Source organism: Tachysurus fulvidraco, chromosome 2 (genome assembly GCF_022655615.1).
Source record: "Tachysurus fulvidraco isolate hzauxx_2018 chromosome 2, HZAU_PFXX_2.0, whole genome shotgun sequence".
NCBI lineage: Eukaryota > Metazoa > Chordata > Actinopteri > Siluriformes > Bagridae > Tachysurus > Tachysurus fulvidraco.
The window spans coordinates 26,013,326-26,030,182 of NC_062519.1; the positions used below are offsets into that span (position 1 = coordinate 26,013,326).

General features: G+C 40.8%; 1 protein-coding gene across 8 annotated transcripts in view; it reads right to left on the minus strand.

Moving 5' to 3' along the window:
• patj (PATJ crumbs cell polarity complex component) overlaps positions 1-16,857 on the minus strand; it is a 120,604-nt gene that overhangs the window by 90,615 nt on the left and 13,132 nt on the right. For 6 of the 8 annotated variants that reach the window (XM_027169910.2, XM_027169912.2, XM_027169913.2 and 3 more), the window contains exons 14-21: positions 15,024-15,103; positions 14,764-14,820; positions 14,526-14,660; positions 13,041-13,232; positions 12,121-12,321; positions 3,875-4,084; positions 2,338-2,424; positions 236-526 (exon numbers count right to left, since the gene is read on the minus strand). In XM_027169910.2, coding sequence (XP_027025711.2) covers positions 236-526; positions 2,338-2,424; positions 3,875-4,084; positions 12,121-12,321; positions 13,041-13,232; positions 14,526-14,660; positions 14,764-14,820; positions 15,024-15,103 — 1,253 coding nt within the window. The remainder of the gene's footprint in view (positions 1-235; positions 527-2,337; positions 2,425-3,874; positions 4,085-12,120; positions 12,322-13,040; positions 13,233-14,525; positions 14,661-14,763; positions 14,821-15,023; positions 15,104-16,857) is intronic. The other 2 variants (XM_027169911.2, XM_027169909.2) reach the window with 1 other exon arrangement.

Sequence of the window (16,857 nt, forward strand, 5' to 3'; positions counted from 1 at the left end):
CACTCTCTCTCTCTCTCACGCACCCACACTCTCTCTCTCACGCACCCACACACTCTCTCTCTCACGCACCCACTCTCTCTCTCTCACGCACCCACACTCTCTCTCTCTCACGCACCCACACTCTCTCACATAGCACTTTCTTCTTATAAAGCTCTGAATTCAAGTTTGTTTCTTTTGCACAAATCTGCCCCAGAGGATGAAATGTACAAACCTATGGTCAAATTCTCCATCTTACCTGCTGCTGTATTTCAGTAGGGGTAAATGTCAGGTAGGGGTTTAACGTCACTTCCTCTTCCCTGTAAGGTGACTGCTCCCTGTGGTATAACAGTGGACTCTCCCTATTACTTCTCAAACTGTTTCTTTCCTCCTCATCATCTACCTCCTCATCCACAGCCATCTCTCTCTCTTCGCCTGGCAGGAACTCGGGCGTAATTAGAGGTTTGGCATAACGGATTGTACTATCCAGAATCAGCTCTGGGTCATCATCAATGTCTTCTGGAAGGACAGAGTCATCCCTAAAGTCCTGCTAGAGACAAACAGATCATTAGCCCTTTTTTATTAGACAATTCTATCACCAGATGCAGAGAGACACGGCAAAGGATTCATGAACTATAAAGAGCAATTTCTATCTAGCCGAAGAAATAATGGCTGTGAGATGTGATCAGGTTCATGGGATTTACTGCTTTCTGGTTTTGAGATTAAAATTCCTGTTTCTTGGCTATGCACAACACAATATACCGAAAGTATCCAGTTTTTAAAAGCACTCTGGTGCTATTACACAAAATAGCTATAGTTTACGGAAAAAAAAATTCTATAGAGCAGAATGAAGAGTGGCTACAGAACTGTGAGGGATTCATACAAGCATTCAGTGTTAAAGTGTTGCTTTTTTCCTTCTCGATAGGCGAGTAATGTTGGTTTTGCTTTGTTACACAGAACTAATATATGCCATCCATGGCATGATTATGCTTGTTTGTTTATCTGCAATCGTATTGTTCTTCCCTTCAGCTATGAGAAAGACACATTTCTTTCCATTAGTTGCCTGGGTTGCATATGTATGTGTGGGCGGAGCTATAAATACAGGGGTGGGACCTATTTGTGTTAGGGGCGTGTTTGTTTTGGTGATTTCAAATGTTAACATTGGCTTTCAAACAACGGAGACCCTACCTTTAACGTGAACTATAAATTTATAACCTCGAACACCGTGATCAACTTCATTAGAGCTGTGTGTGATGAACTGGTCTTTATTTCCAATCATTCGCTCCACTTTTCCTACTAGTCAGTGACTTAAACTATGTCTACAACTCACATTTTTTTGGGGTTTATATTTAGTTTCAGAGTTTTCACTGACGTGACAGTTTAAACCTGAGCAAATGAAATCGTAGCTTTAATCAGACAATCTGAGCACCAGGCTGAATCTGCTGAACTTAGTTATTTACGATTGGTTTTGAAGTAAAATCGAGTTGTTTCATTCAAGATGCATGAAAATATGAGGTGTAAAAAGTTCTCCATCTCACGTGTCTACCTGTGAGCTGATCACCTGGATTTATGGTTAATACCTGAACAGTTTGAACACAGGACCTAAAATCATTCACCATATTTATCTGTACTTGTGAGTAACTGAAAGAAAGTAAGAAAGTTAAGGCTCATGTTTGCTGCCCACAACAAAAGCAGACCTTCATCCCAGCAACAGGGTTCCTGCTTGTCCTCTTTAGCCGTAACATGCGCATACGTGCTGTCTTAAAGATCATAAGAGCTGAAAGTGCACTTTTCTCCATGCTGCTCTCTCATCAGCCGATTCAGCACCTTTTACACCCCTCCCTTCATACAGCCCAGAACCAATTTACCATGAAAAATGTGCAGAGTCTAAAATCTTAATGGTGCAATTAGTCTCGTTTTGGGTAGATTTACGGCAGCACTTGACTCTGGTGCTTCAACTACATCTTTGCTAAAAATTCAAGGATAACTCGGTCATGCGTCTGAAAAGCTCAGAGACGATGAACTAGGCATCACCTTTAAAAGTTTCTCATGCTCAGGATTAGTTGTTTGGTCAGTGATTGCTTGGTCAATCCTATATCCTCTCTCTCTCTCTCTCTCTTTCCGTGCTTCTGTCTAATTTCTCTTTCTCCTCTTTAATAGTCAAAGGCCAACTTTTTGCATTTGGTGACTGTGAGTCCAACCGGCTTGCACCTATAGGAGGAACGGAGTGTTCTAATAAAAGCCGACTGCCATTCATCATGTAACTAAATGTCCAACCCTAAGTAATGGCATAGTGCTATAAAGCTGTTCTCTGTGCTGATCGATCAAACGTTTAGCTGTAGTTCTCCGAGATGTCAGTACCTTAGACACAGGAAGCTGAGAATAGGTGGTGGTGTGTTCTTGCTCCCTGAGAGCTGCAGGTTTCTCCACAGTGTCCCCGTCCTCTGCCTGGGTCAGACACACACACACACACACACACACACACACACACACACACACACACACAGTATTATACCTTTTTTTAATCTCTACTATATACCACAAACAATACAGTGACTTTGAGCATCAGTCAAATTTCTAAAAAAAATTCTAACGTGTACATTTTGATTGATTTGACAGTTCTTTTTTTAGGTTGGTTCTTAAACTAATTAGATATTGGGACTAATTCGTGCTAATAGATCACATACTTTAACGGTACAATTACTACAATTTTATCATTGGAGTTCAGAATTTATGATTTCAATTGTAACTATTTTAGCTACTAAGAAAAATGACTGCAATTGTTTCTTGTTTTTTGGTGATAAAAGACCAAATCACGACGTACCACGTTAAAACCTTTAAATGAATTTCAGAATGCAGTTAGCGGTGTGTGTTAGCAGTTATTCAGTTAGCAGTGTGTGGACTGATTAGTGTCATTCTTTTCACTGTGATAAATCTGCTGCATTTGCTGTCTCCTTCTAACGAGGCTGAATTGGAAGATTTTCAGTTCGTCACATATGTTGATGCAAGGCTGGATTCTCAAAGCACTCGGCATGGTCATAACCTACGTGAACCTATCATAACTTAAGTGTCTTGCCTTCAGCAGTCATAACTGGCCATGTGATTAATATTAATGTCCATTATGACCACCGTCAAGGGCTTTGCACAAGTGTGTGAACGAGTGCGATGAGGGCGTGTGAAATTCCAGGCTTGTCTGGAATATTTGTACGATTTTTCTGTTTGTTTGTTGTGTGTTTTTCTGTTTTTAATGGCCTAATGGAAAGCACATTGGTCGACGGAAGTTGTAATTAATTGTGCTATATAAATATTTTTTTAATATAATTGTCACTGTCATCGTCATTAAAAAATTTAAAAATGAATTTATGAACAACAAACCTTCAAAAAGTCTGAAAACTGCTTCTCATTACGTTTTTTTGTTTGTTTGTTTTTTTTAAATCCCCCTTTTCAGCAGCCCATTGAATGAAACAACAACCCTTCTAAAGTTTGTTAGGATGTTTCTAACTAATCATATAATTCAGTTAATTATCATCATTTATAATGATACAATTACTGGCCACTTTATTGCATACAAACAGCAGTACACCTGCTCATTCATCCAGTTATCCAATCAGCCAATTATACAGCAGTGCAGAAAATCATGCATGTACAGGCCAAAAGCTTCAGTTTTTTGGTTCACATCAAACATCAGAATTGGGGGAAAGTGTGATCTCAGTGAGTTTGACTGTAGCGCGCTTCTTAGTGCCAGCAGGTTGTCTTGAGCATGTCAGTGCAGGAACAGAGTTGATTAGCAACTTTTGCTCCTCAAAAGATAACTTATGATGCTTACATAGTTTAACATACTATAGGTTTGTCTTTTAGCTGAGATGAAATCATAACCCTAATCTATTTAAAGGCTTACCCCCAAAGGTTTCCTGATGCCCAGGTATACGGTGCCTGGCGGCACGGCCTTGAGGACATCTACAGCCTGGGTTAGGGAGCATGTGTCCAGGTAGGTGTCGTTAACAAAGACCAGTTGATCTCCAGGCAGCAGGTCACCATGACTCTCTGCAACACCTCCGCTTACCAGCGATCGTATGACTATCACAGAGCGTGTAGTGTCCAGAGGGTCCTGCAGAGGGCAACACAGACCACAGCAAACATGCTCATACACAACAAACATGTTGGATGATATACACACACACACACACACACACACACACACACACACACACACACACACACACACACACACACACACACACACACACACAGAGAGTGAGAACAAGAAAGAGAAAGAAAGAGAGAGAGAGAGAGAGAGAGAGAGAGAGAGAGAGAGAGATACATACATTCCACAATGGTTTAAGGCGAAAATAGCAGAACAGGTAATACACTAATGTTCGCAAGATTAAATTTGTTATTGGTACATTTTAGATCTTTACATACAGGATGTAAAGAAGGCCACATTCCAGCCAGAGAGGCAAAGAGGTGAATGAACATAAAGCAAACCTCTCTCTCTCTGACTCGGTGTGTGCAGACATCAATCACTGTCCCAGCAAGCTTATGCTGTAAAACTGCAATTCAGCTCCAATTTGATGTCTCTGACAATGTATTTGATGACCCATATGGGCGGCTTTTATGTGACGAGTGACAATATAAAAGTGATTAACACGTGGTTGGTTTAGTAGGAAAGCTAAGAGAGCCGGAGCTGTATCGTTAGCAAGCACGTTCTTATGAGCATGAAGAGGAGAAATATTTACGACTTTAATCTACTCTGGAGGAACAGGAACGGACTGTAGAGTTAACATGATTAACACGTTTTTTAATCTTTTAAGGGATGACATTTGGTTAATGAATTCAGTCCATTTGTTTTGTTTTACTTTATTGTATGTTCGTTAAACTTAAAGCACGACACGACACGCAGTACGTTTTCCTTCTGTTCTGAAGCAGCTCATACAGCCAGTGCGGTAGGAAACAATGAGACACAAACTCACACAGCAGGGTTTGTTTAAAGCTGGAACCGTATATATGACCATGGATGATGTATGAATAGTTGTATCGCTGCTTCAAAGTAAAGATCACACTTCAGATCAGACGGAGTGCTGAGTGGTGCAACAGGTCATAAAGTGGCAAGAAAAAAGAAAAGAAAAGAAAAAACTCAAACACAGTAGCAGTGCATTTATAGCATGAATACTTTCCTTTCCACATCACATGTGCACATGAGTTTCAGTGCATATCACATTGAGATAGTGAAGGAATAAATACACAAGAAAACTACAGCGAGTGATACTGCACGAAACAAACTAGAAACTAAAAGTCTCCTAAAAATAGTGCCACCTTTAAGAGAATAGAACAGCAGGAGAGCGCTTGGGCTATGAGCAGAGCTCCAGACTGGTCTATCAGGCTTAGACGGGGTGAGTTTCTCACTACTAGACAGCAGTGGAGAACAGGAAACAGCTGGCTTAGTGTCCAAAGCAACTATTATAGACCTCTGATTAAACAATACAGAGGTGCTGTCGAGTTAGCAGGAGAGCAGGAGAAATGCAATCACCTAAAGTCTGCTGAGCGAGAGTAAGAACAGAAATATGGACAAACGGAGAAAGAACAATGATAAAAAGAGAGAGTGAGTGAGCGCACGTGTGTGTGTGTGTGTGTGTGTGTGTGTGTGTGTGTGTGTGTGTGTGTGTGTGTGTGTGTGTGTGTGTGTGTGCGAGTGTGTGAGAGAGAGAGAGAGAGAGAGAGAGAGAGAGAAACTAAAAGAAATAATTTGGTGCTACAGAAGTAAGGAAAAAAGCAAATGGGAAAAAGTTGGAGACGGGATTTGAAGTTCCACTCCAGCTGGCCCTTTTAGAAGACACTGGCTGCATTGTCCAGCTGCTGAGTAACAGCCAAGTGCACTCTTCGTTCCAAGGCCTCCCTCATACCACATGGCCAGTGATGTCAGCGGAGCAGCTGGAAAAAAGCACGAGAAACAGAGCATGGCTGGTGGGGCCACACTGGGACAGCGCAGGGGGCCGAACAGCAGCAAAGCTCGACAAGCAACCATGTATGGCACCAGAAATGGATGGGCAGCTGTGGACAAATTCACAAGCCTGTCAGCTAAAATGAGGGGAGAGTGAGTGTGAGGGGAGGGAGAGAGAGACCAAGAGAAACCCAAACAAAGGATTGCGAGCAAGAGAGAAATTGTCCTATTTCTTGTTTATATTTCAACCTGAGTAAAGCTTTGCAAGCTTTAACTTTAAGAGTTCGTATAAACCAGAGCTTATTACACAGAGCAGCTGCTTTCTGAGTGCAAGAGCTTTCAGGACAATGTCCAATGATGACAATCCAGGCAGAAAAGCCACTGGATACAAACAAGGACACCCTCAACATGCTGCTGCTCAGAAATCCTGTTGTGTACATTTACAATCTGTTCATTTACCTAGATAAATATAGCAACTAAACTAAGACTAAGCACAAACACTCCTAGTGCTTGACACAGAGACATCAGTCTGTACTACACAAATGCAGACTACTATCTACTTTATTTTTTACTCTGTGCCACTGCTGCATGCTCTACAAGATAAAACCACCAGCTGTAAGCTTCGCCTGCTCAGTGGACCAGCCCTGCATGTGGAGGGGTTCGAATTCTTGTGCATTTTAAATGGACAATAAATCTAAAGTTTGTGCTGGAATCATTGGTCATGTCACTTCGCCTTTATCTTAAATCTTGCTGAACCAAATTCCAGGAACTCTTTCCGTCACTTTTTTAACAGCCCTCCCCTTCCTTCTCTCCCTTGTGCTGGTCTCTGGGGAAAGCAGAGGTCTGGATGGGACACTCCATGCTGGTCTCTGGGGAAAGCGAAGGTCTGGATGGGACACTGTTCTCACGGCGTGGAGTAAATGACCTGATTGACCCACAGTGACCGAAAATTACATTATTACAAGAAACCAAACTCTTTCTCAAGGATTTCTCTACTGAAGAGCCAAGGTCACTGTCTGCATTATTTTAATCAAAATTGAACTTTTAAAACCTTTAGAAATCGTTCATTCCAGAAGATTTTTTGGCACAAATGATAAAATTGTGCAAAGAACATTTGGGTATTGATAAATGAAGAGCATCTGGCTTTCCAGAGCTTTCCTGCATATAAGGTCATTTTTAAGGGAGCCTAATGGTGAAAGAGAAACATGGGAACTCTGTGTTTATAATACAGCTGATCCAGTCTTTGTAGCATGGACGGTACCGATCAGAAAATGGCTGGAAATCCATCATCTTCGCTGGCCTTCATCGCACACAACGTGGTGGAACTGAACACTCAGTCACAGTGAAGGAAACTGATGCAACCGGCATCTAAAAGCATCAGGTTTTAGATTTACACTCTATTTGATCAATTTCCTTTGCGGTCATAGCAATAAAATTTCTCTTCGGTTAGATTCTGGTTCTGTAGGGCCACCAGATAAATAAACAAAGCCTAAATAAATAATAAATCAGAGAGATGATCTATGCCTATCTGTCAGAATGTTCCCTCTAAATAGTGCACTGATGTGCAGGTAAGAACATTCTGACTGCCAAAAAATGCATTCTCTTAGACTTTAAGATTCTTTGCTTGGCAGGCAGGAAGTGCTATAAATTACTTGAGCCATGGATCACACACACACACAATATATATATATATATATATATATATATATATATATATATATATATATATATATATGCTTAACACTGGATATTTTTCCCCAGAAGTATCCAATACTGAACACATGCTCTGTTTATACTTGTCCTGTAATACCACTATTAGTACATAGTAATAAAGCTGTAATTGCTGTAGCTCCTACAAACAGAAGGTTATGGGGTCTGTTTAAAATGCTGTACTACAGGAAAGCTCGTCAATCATTCTGATTTTCAGAGCATTACATATGTGATTTCATGCATAACATGCAGTTGCTGTCAGAGAAAATCACTGTAATAAAACTCCAATGGTTACAAGAATCCCATCTTACTTATGGTGAATTTGCCCTGACGTGACCCTTCAGATCAGGTGTTTAGCCCAAGGGGGTTTCATTAATCTCTTTTAGCAGCATAGCACACGTTACCAAGACGCCATTTCACATTAATTCACAAGTTGCTGAAAACCATAGCATCATGCTTCTCACTTTGAGATCCTCCTGGAGTTCAAACTTCAAAAGAACAAGAGCGTTGCAAAATGGTTTTATAATCGCTTTTTGGCACACTTGCTGTTAGGGGTGTCATTTAGGAGAGAAGTACACCCGGAGTCCAGCTGTCAGTCTGGTGGTGGGCTCCCATCGATCAAGCTATGGTTACAGGGTTGGCTTGCATGACCTGAGACTTTGAGGTAACTTTAGCTGAACAGGTGAAAGTGGGGGGGGGAAAATCGAATAGAGTGGAAACAATGTATAGGAAAACAGATTAAAACAGAAAAAAGGGATAAAGAAAGAGTGAAAGGAAAGAGTAAAAATCTGAATGCCAGGGTCCATGGAGAAGCTTCTGAAATGCTGCAGGCATGTCTACGGATTCCATTCCTGACCACTCAGCCTTTACCAGCTCAAGCGTCTTACTGAAGACGCCATGGCAAAATCAATTCCCACCCGCACCCCCCCACTACCCTCCTCACACGCCAGAGAACTTTGCGCTACAGCAAAATGAAAGGCGGTTTGAGAAAGAGAATAAATGAAAGAGGAAATAAGACTCCTCTACAGGATCAATCTTTCCTTCTACTCCTTGCAAGTCAGGCAATCTATTATTAAGCGTACCTAATGTATAATGTAGGGATACTTCTCCTGCAATAAACACATACTGTACATTTTGCATACACACACACACAAAAACACATACACTGTAAATAAATTCCCATAGGCTGCTCAGCTTATGCTCAGGCCTATGGGCAGAGAAGCGAAGGCAATGCGGAAGATAAGCAGTCAGACAGCACTAGGTGAGAGGGGCTCAGCTGGTGCTCAGTGGAGAGATAGCGAGTTCATGACTGAGAGGGGAGCACGCAGGTCAATACGGCCTCCGTCAAAGCCCAAGATACACCGAGAGCCAAATCATCTGTGACACACTCTACTCGCTTCTCTTTGATGAGGGTTTCAGAACCAAAAATCAATATGGAAACTTATGATTGCTCTTGGGTGAATAGGGTTCAGAACAACTTGCCTGTGTTTATCTAATTTCACGATGTAAGAACGCTGACCTAGGATCAGCGCTGGATTTTACTTTTTTTTAATCCTGAAGAGCACAATTATTTACAGACCCCAGATCACTATTCATACTACTACACGATCAATAGATTTTTTTTTAAATATCACTGCAATAGTGCACATTTTGAAACATGATTTTTGGCCTTCAATTAATGAAATAAATGTCATGAATAACAGTGATAATTTATGATCTAATACAGTCAGCATTGTTTAACTGTTTGCTTATGTGATGTTGGTTTAATGAGATTTATTGAGTTTTATTTCTGCAATTCTAGGTTATAAAGAATGTCATGGATTAATAATAAAGATACCAATGTACTACAGAGAGTCACCTTTGAAAGTATAGGAACAAGGACAGTTCTTTTTTTTTTTTAACACTGCTTAACACTGATTAGATTTTGGATTGAGAAGAAAAGATGAATATAAAACATCAGAGTTACAATATTAATTGTCTGATATTTACATCTGGGCATGTTAAAAATCCTAAAACATGAAATGTTTGGTAGCAGACAACTCCAAATGTACAGGCTGTCATACATCACCAAACTGCTTCTTTCTTCTTTTATGGTGCTTTTCCAAATCTGCATCACAGCTTCTTTCGGTTGTGTGTTTTTGAAGAGTTTCTCCACTCTGCCTTCTCTTCGAGAGATGAAATGCTGCTCAATTAGGTTAAGGTCTGACGACAGACTTGCCCATTCTAAAACCTTCCACTTTTCTCCCCTGATGAACTTGGCAGTTTGGTTTAAAACGAGACGTACCTTTATTTATCCACTGTAGCAGAACCCGACCATACTAAGTTCTTATTGTCTTGCTTGCATGATAAAGTTAGCTACGATTAAACTGGATGCATTTCTCTTTAAACTGGCGGATAGATTATTTCTACTTTACCATTGTTACCATTATGAGTTCTGTCATCAATAGAGATTAATGAAAATGTTCCAGAAACAGCCAAGTAAGTCCAAGATAATACACTACCTCCTCTGTGCTTCTAAATTTTGAATAATGATTATTTCTTTTCCTTCGCCACACTGGCTTTTCCATCCGTTTGGTAAATAGGTATTTCCTGATTCCAGAGCTTCTGTTTCTCATCTCTGGACTTCTTCTGGCTTTCTGATACTGATGCTGACTGGATTGCATCTTGTGGTTTGTCCTCTTTGTTTCTTATTTGAAGCAGTGGTGTTGGTGATACCTGCCCCAATGCCTTGTGGAGGTTATTAGTGATGTCACTGATTGTTGTTTTCTTCACAGCTTCCACAATGATTCTGTCTTCAGCTGCTGTTGGTTTCCTTGGCGGACTTGTCTAATGATTGTTAGTACACCGGTGGTTTCCTTCTTTTTCAGGACATTCCGAATTCCAAAGTGTTGGTTATACCCAATGCTTGTGCAACGGCTTTGACAGATTTTGCTTCACTTTTCTCCCATAATCAAGTCTCTGATCTTCATGTTGATATATACTTTTTAGCACCACATGCAGACTTCACAGGTGAAACCCAGGGCTCAGAAATAGGTGTTCAAACAAAAGGTGGCATGTTTTTTTTTTAGTATAACTCAGCTAGATTTAAGTATCAGGAAATTAAAGTTGAAATTGTTATCTATTGTCTCAAGATCATCTTATGATTTCAAACCTTAATATCTTCAGGTGTATAGCAAAAACACAGAATTAGCCTTATTGTTTCAATAATTTCAGAGGAAACTGTAGGTCTGGAATCAATATTGTGTTGATAATTAAGGGGATGGATCAATCAGTAGTCAATCGATGGCAACGAAGGAGAATAAAATGTGCTAAATAACGATGACGTCAATATTAAATATTTATCAAAGTAATCATAACACCTATTATTGTGCAGTTCTGAATTGCTCTAGTGCTACGGTGAAAAATCTATTTTATAGGCATGCGGTAGCCTAGTGTTTAAGGTGTTGGGCTACCAATTGGAAGGTTGTGAGTTCGATCCCAGATCCACCAAGCTGCCACTGGGACCTTGAGTGTGGCCCTTAACCCTGCCATAATGCTGGAAGTGTAAACATCCCTTTAGTTTTTTACATTTAATTAGCAAACCAAAGGCAACACAATAAACTAATTTTATTGAAGTTAGAATATCTATAAAAAATGATATTCCTTTGAAAATAGTGAATCTTAAATCAGAAAATCAACTGGTCTCCAGCGGTGTACCTTTTCTGCATTTCTGCCCCTCAAAGAGGTACGAAGTGAGGCAAAAATTTAAGGGATCACTGCCCCGGTGACCGCTATTAAGCACCAGTGTAATTCTGTCTATGAAAACTGCAGCACTATCACTCAGAACGGTGCCTGACAAGGAAAGAAGCATGTCTTGCCATTAAAAAGTCATCGCACTTCATTTTCACCCATTTCATGAGCAGCGCCGATAAACCCACAAGCATTTATTATCTCCTTGACAAAATTGTGAACGCACTGAACTTACATCTTTTCAGGTGACGGAGGTGAGTTCTGTGTAGTTTATATAAAGTGGGAGAAGCAAAGGTTTTGATTTTGATCGATAAACGTAGCCGTGACCCGATTATTGCCGATTTCAGACAAGCTACTAAAGTTGGGGTTTTGTACACAGTGATTAGAGAGCTAATGAAGAGAGGATATAAAAGCAGCTTATCGCAGAAAGCGAGCAAAGCAAAGAGCTCTGATATTTGGCCCAGTGCCAGATACTAGTAATAGTGGTAGATCTTTCCAGAGGCATATCGCAGCTTCCTATTGTTCCCAGCCCAATGATTTGTCACATCAACAACACACACGTTCTATAATAAGGATTGAGAGGAATCAAGCAGGAATTATTAAATCAGGTCAGAGTTTTCACTCATCGAGGAAGATCTATTTATAGTCAACTAAAATTTAATAGAAACTTAAAATTCTCCATTGTTCGACATTTTTATTTATGGAATTTTCATGGAAAAAAAGGTGGTATGTTTATTATTTGAGAAGACAGACTTAGAGGGACAAACCTGGTAATCCAGAATGCTGAACCCGAGGCCTCGCTCGCCTTTCTCCAACTCCAGCACATGCACTTCTGGAGACCAGAGAGCCAACTCTCCCTCTTCGTTCTCTTCATCTCCACTCTCCCTATTCTCGTCCTCCTCCCTCTCAGAAAAGCTTGGCTCTGGAGCGGTTTGCTGCTCAGCAACCTCCTTCTGGATCACTTGTGTCTGAAGGAGAAGCAAACCACATTTGAGTGGAGTATCCAACATTTGAGTTTTATTTAAACTGTGTGTAGGCGATGTTCAGCTCTGCAGAGAAGGAAAGTTGAACTGAAAATAAATAACATTAAAGGAGTAGGTTAAGACCTAACTTCAATACGGTCGGCACTTGAGCTCTTCTGTACTATACAACATACAGTTCTGTCCACAAATATTTGAGAGCGCACCATAGACAAAAGTCAAAGTCCGAGTTACAGGATATAATACAAGTCTTATGTTAAGATTTAATTCATTTGTTGCTCGGCATCTTTTCTGCTGATGCTTCTTAAGGCCTGTAAAGCAACAATGTTCAACCAGGAGTATGTCTATTAATGGTAAATCACCCGCACATTTATTAATACTAATATTAAGACACATTTGACCAAGTAATGAAGAGATGAGGCCACTGGTTCAAAACCAGATCTTTAATTTCAGGGCCTTTCCATTACTTCCATAATTATCTTCCACAAAGACATCTTTACAAACAACATATAGGACAGTGCTTCTTTTTATTTTATTGTTTTTAATGGGCTTCAATTAATTTGATCTCTGATTTGATATGTAATGCATTATGATGGGTAATACAGAACAACACATGAAGAATGGGTTTTAAAATGTGCTGATCTGAAGCAGCCAAAATACAACAAATGGACAAGAAATATATAGATATATACACTGATGTGCGTTACCTGCTCCTGTAGGCTAGCTGTAGGATCCCTGGAGCCCCACTCATCATCATCATCCTCATCATCATCAGGTTCGTATTCAGTGCCCTCTTCAATGAGGCGTCTGCAGCACACAAGAGTGAAGGGAGGAGGAACCTCTCGCAAGAACGCTACAGCTTCCCGCCTCGTCTTCCCGTACAACTGCACATCGTTCACCTACACACAAACATACATTATATATAGCAGTTCCTACCCCATTTTTTTTGTAATTGCGGTGCAACTTTCCTTTCCCTTGAAATCAGTCTTTAAAATGCGCATTTCTCTAATTCAATAAATTTGCAGGGAATTTTTTTATTTTATTTTCTAGACAACTCTAAAAACTCCACACAACTTCTTGACATCATCACAATTAAACCAGGTTGAAGGCAGATCCGGGGAAAAAAAACGTCTCAGTTCTTGGAAAGGAGTGTACCAAAGCCTCCAAGAATGAAAAGATGGCTTGTCTCATAACCGTCATTTTATAATCTGTGCCATTTTAGCTGCTGTTATTAGGATGTAAACATTCAGAACCATGATTATGCACTGGCTGTACTAAAAATATACTATAATATACTATAATGTCGAAATTTTGCCTGCTCTACTGAAATTACTACGAAGCATAAGAGTACATGCAAGCAGGTCCATGTTAAACATTATACAGGACAGGACAGAAACAAAAAACCCTACAGATTCCCGCCACTGATTTATAAATACAAGTTGCACCTCTCTTTTGCCGGGCCACTTTTCTGGCTTTCACTTGGACCTAAAAGAAGCCAGGGTAATACTGTGCCATCTGTCCCAGACCAAGGATGCTCTAGCCCCCTTTCTGATCACCCCAGCAACATTATATACCACTGAGCTCACATCTGTCCATGATGTCTCTTCAGGAAGTATCCATAAGGAGTTGTTAGCAGTACAGTTGTCCTGAAGCATGGCATTTCAAACATATATGTAAAAGAGCCCTTTACATACTGAATGAGCCTAGCATGGGGCCTTGAGAAACCCCATGCTCCGATGCACCAGTGCAGTGGGTTTGTGTTCTGTCAGGGTTGCTGCCAAAAGCAACAGGCTGAGAGTACAGCAGCTCGTGGCCATTGGACCAGGTGGGGCTGAAGGGACAGCAGAGGGGCAGGAAGCAGAGGCAGTGGGGAAGTCAGAGACACGGCCTGGCATGCAGATGGCCTCGGTCAGACTCAGAAGCCCTCCTGCTAAAACATCTACGTGCCAGCAGTGGTGGCAGCAGCATGCCTTCCTGGAGACCTGGGGCTGGCAGGATGCAAAGGTCACTGTGTTATTAGAGGAACAGACAGGAGCCGCACCAAAGCCCGCCAAAAAGATGAGCTGTAGGTTGGCCAAACCCTGGGACAACCTGACCATAACTCCTCACCATAATACCAATGGGAGAAAGAATAATGATGTTAAACATTGAAAGTGAAAATGTGAATTAGTGTAGGTTTTTCCTTTTTGTACCTCAAGAAGTTCATCCTCTGGTCGCAGTAAACCATGCTTGGCCACAGGACCATCAGGGGCTACGGTAGAAATGTAGTGGTGACCATCGAACGAATCTAGCTCCACGCCAAGACGCATGGTGTGTATCGGGAGCAACTAGACGAAAATAACGTAATTGATGTATCTTTGATGCTTTGGTGTCAATCAAATTTTTGGATGACAAAACAGATATCTGTCAAAGTGTGCACTACTATAATACCTTAGAATATTTCTGCAGCTCAGCATCATCCTCAATGACAGGGTCTAGTTTAACAACCTGGAAAAAAGGATTACAAATACTATTCATTCATTTGTGAAATCATTCATGACTACAAGCTAAAGAAGAAGGAATTGTAATGAATAAAGCTTTAAAAATGTTGGTGCCAAAGTTACAAAGCTGGATGAGCTAAATGTGTGTTCTGACTTAGAATAACTTCTCCTTGTTTGCTTTCCTTTTTACTCTCATTTCCCATTTCTTACCATAACATCATACTGAGGGCCCAGTGCCTGCTCCCATTTGGTGCGCAACTCCATCTCTGTCAGTGGAATGGACTCTCGAACTATAAACAGAAAAAAAGATCTATCTGTTTCAAGCAAACAATATCTTTATTGATTTCTCATGTCTTCAACAGAGCAAGCTATGAGGGGGGAAAAAAAATCATATTAATCACACAACCTTAATGTTAGAAGGTTCTGCAGCGTTACCAAAAGGATGCCATGTTGACTAACAAACTGAGTGACCACACAACAAAACCACTCGTCTTATGTCCAATATCTGACAGATATGTACAGAGACCGGAAAAAAAAGCAGTTAGAGTAAGAAGTTGTTTATAAATGTCCAAGTTGTGGAGAACAAGCACAACCACAAGTTGGGGGGTGGAGGTGGTGGGGGGGCGGGGGGGTTATGTACTAGTACAGACAAGACAAGTGTAATAATGCTCCTACTGTAATTTAAGCCCCCTGGGATGACAAGAAACCTCCTTCCTTTACGCATGTAGTCATTCCAATCATCTCACTCTGACAACTTGGAGAGAGTGAGTGAGAGAACAAAATTAATCACACACACACAAAGATGAAGGGCCCTAGCACATAGACCTGATTAAATTAGCATTTCTTCACCACCACTCACAACACCATTCATCATAAGTGTTTGACTATATTAATACGGCAATGCATCGCTTTCAGGTTTAGAATATTTCAAACTCCAGCCAACATCTGCAGACCAGGTGCAGAAGCAAGAAAAGAAAGAAATGGACTTTGAAGAAACTGATGTCCTGCAGTTCTACACTTTATGGTGCAGGCCTATTAGAAGAAGAAAGAAGCCTAACTGCATGTACACGACACCATCGTCCAACAGGACTTGCAGAAATTCCATAATTAGTCTATCACAAGCTAACAGTGTTGCTTAATAATAATAATAATAATAATAATAATAATAATAATAAACCCAACTCCCACTACATTTCAGTGGGTCACGGTATAGAAACTGAGGGAAATTCAAGTAAGTGTAAGTCTTCAAGCTGTTTGAGAGTGTAAAGAACCCAACAACCGATCATGATTTTACCACAGGGCTGACCCTTGTGCAACATACAAGCTGTAACAACATTTAACACACAGAAATGCTCTCGATTCAAGAAACCATCCCGATGCTCACAAAGCCAAAGGTCCAAGCTATTTCCCACAGAGAAAACTTTCAACACACACCTAGGTGCTCCTGTCTCATAACAGGGACATCAATTCTTTCCAGCATAAAAAAAAGAGGAAAAACACAATGTGAGAGCGAGATTAAATGAGAGATTGTTTTGGTTTAAGGCAGCTATCATTTTACAAGTACTACAGTTGCCCCCACTGGGAAATAAGCCCTGACAAGCAATCATTGTTATCCAGGGCTTGTACTGCCCCACTGCAACAGAACACTTTATTTAGAAGTTTGGCAGGTACCAGGGCTTGTCTGGTTTAATTAGGTCAGTGTGTAACTCAAGCCGTTTGCTGGTTTAATGTCTCAAACAGGATCGCTCTTCTGCTCCCAGCCTGCCTGCTTCCATATTTATAGCCACCGGCTAGCATGACCGAATCCGTGCCCGATATGTAGGGGTCAGATATGAGGAAGGGAAGGAAAAAGAAGAAGGGAAGAGGAGAGAAGGGGAGGGGATGAGGGGCACAGTGAGAATAGGAATGGCCTGAAACTGACCCCTGCCTAGAGGGAAGCATCACTGGATAGGATTTCCAAATCCCAACAGCGCCCCCACAGGCGATAGACATTCATGCATGCATTATCGAGAAATGGTGATGCAATTAATGAGTATCAGCAGCA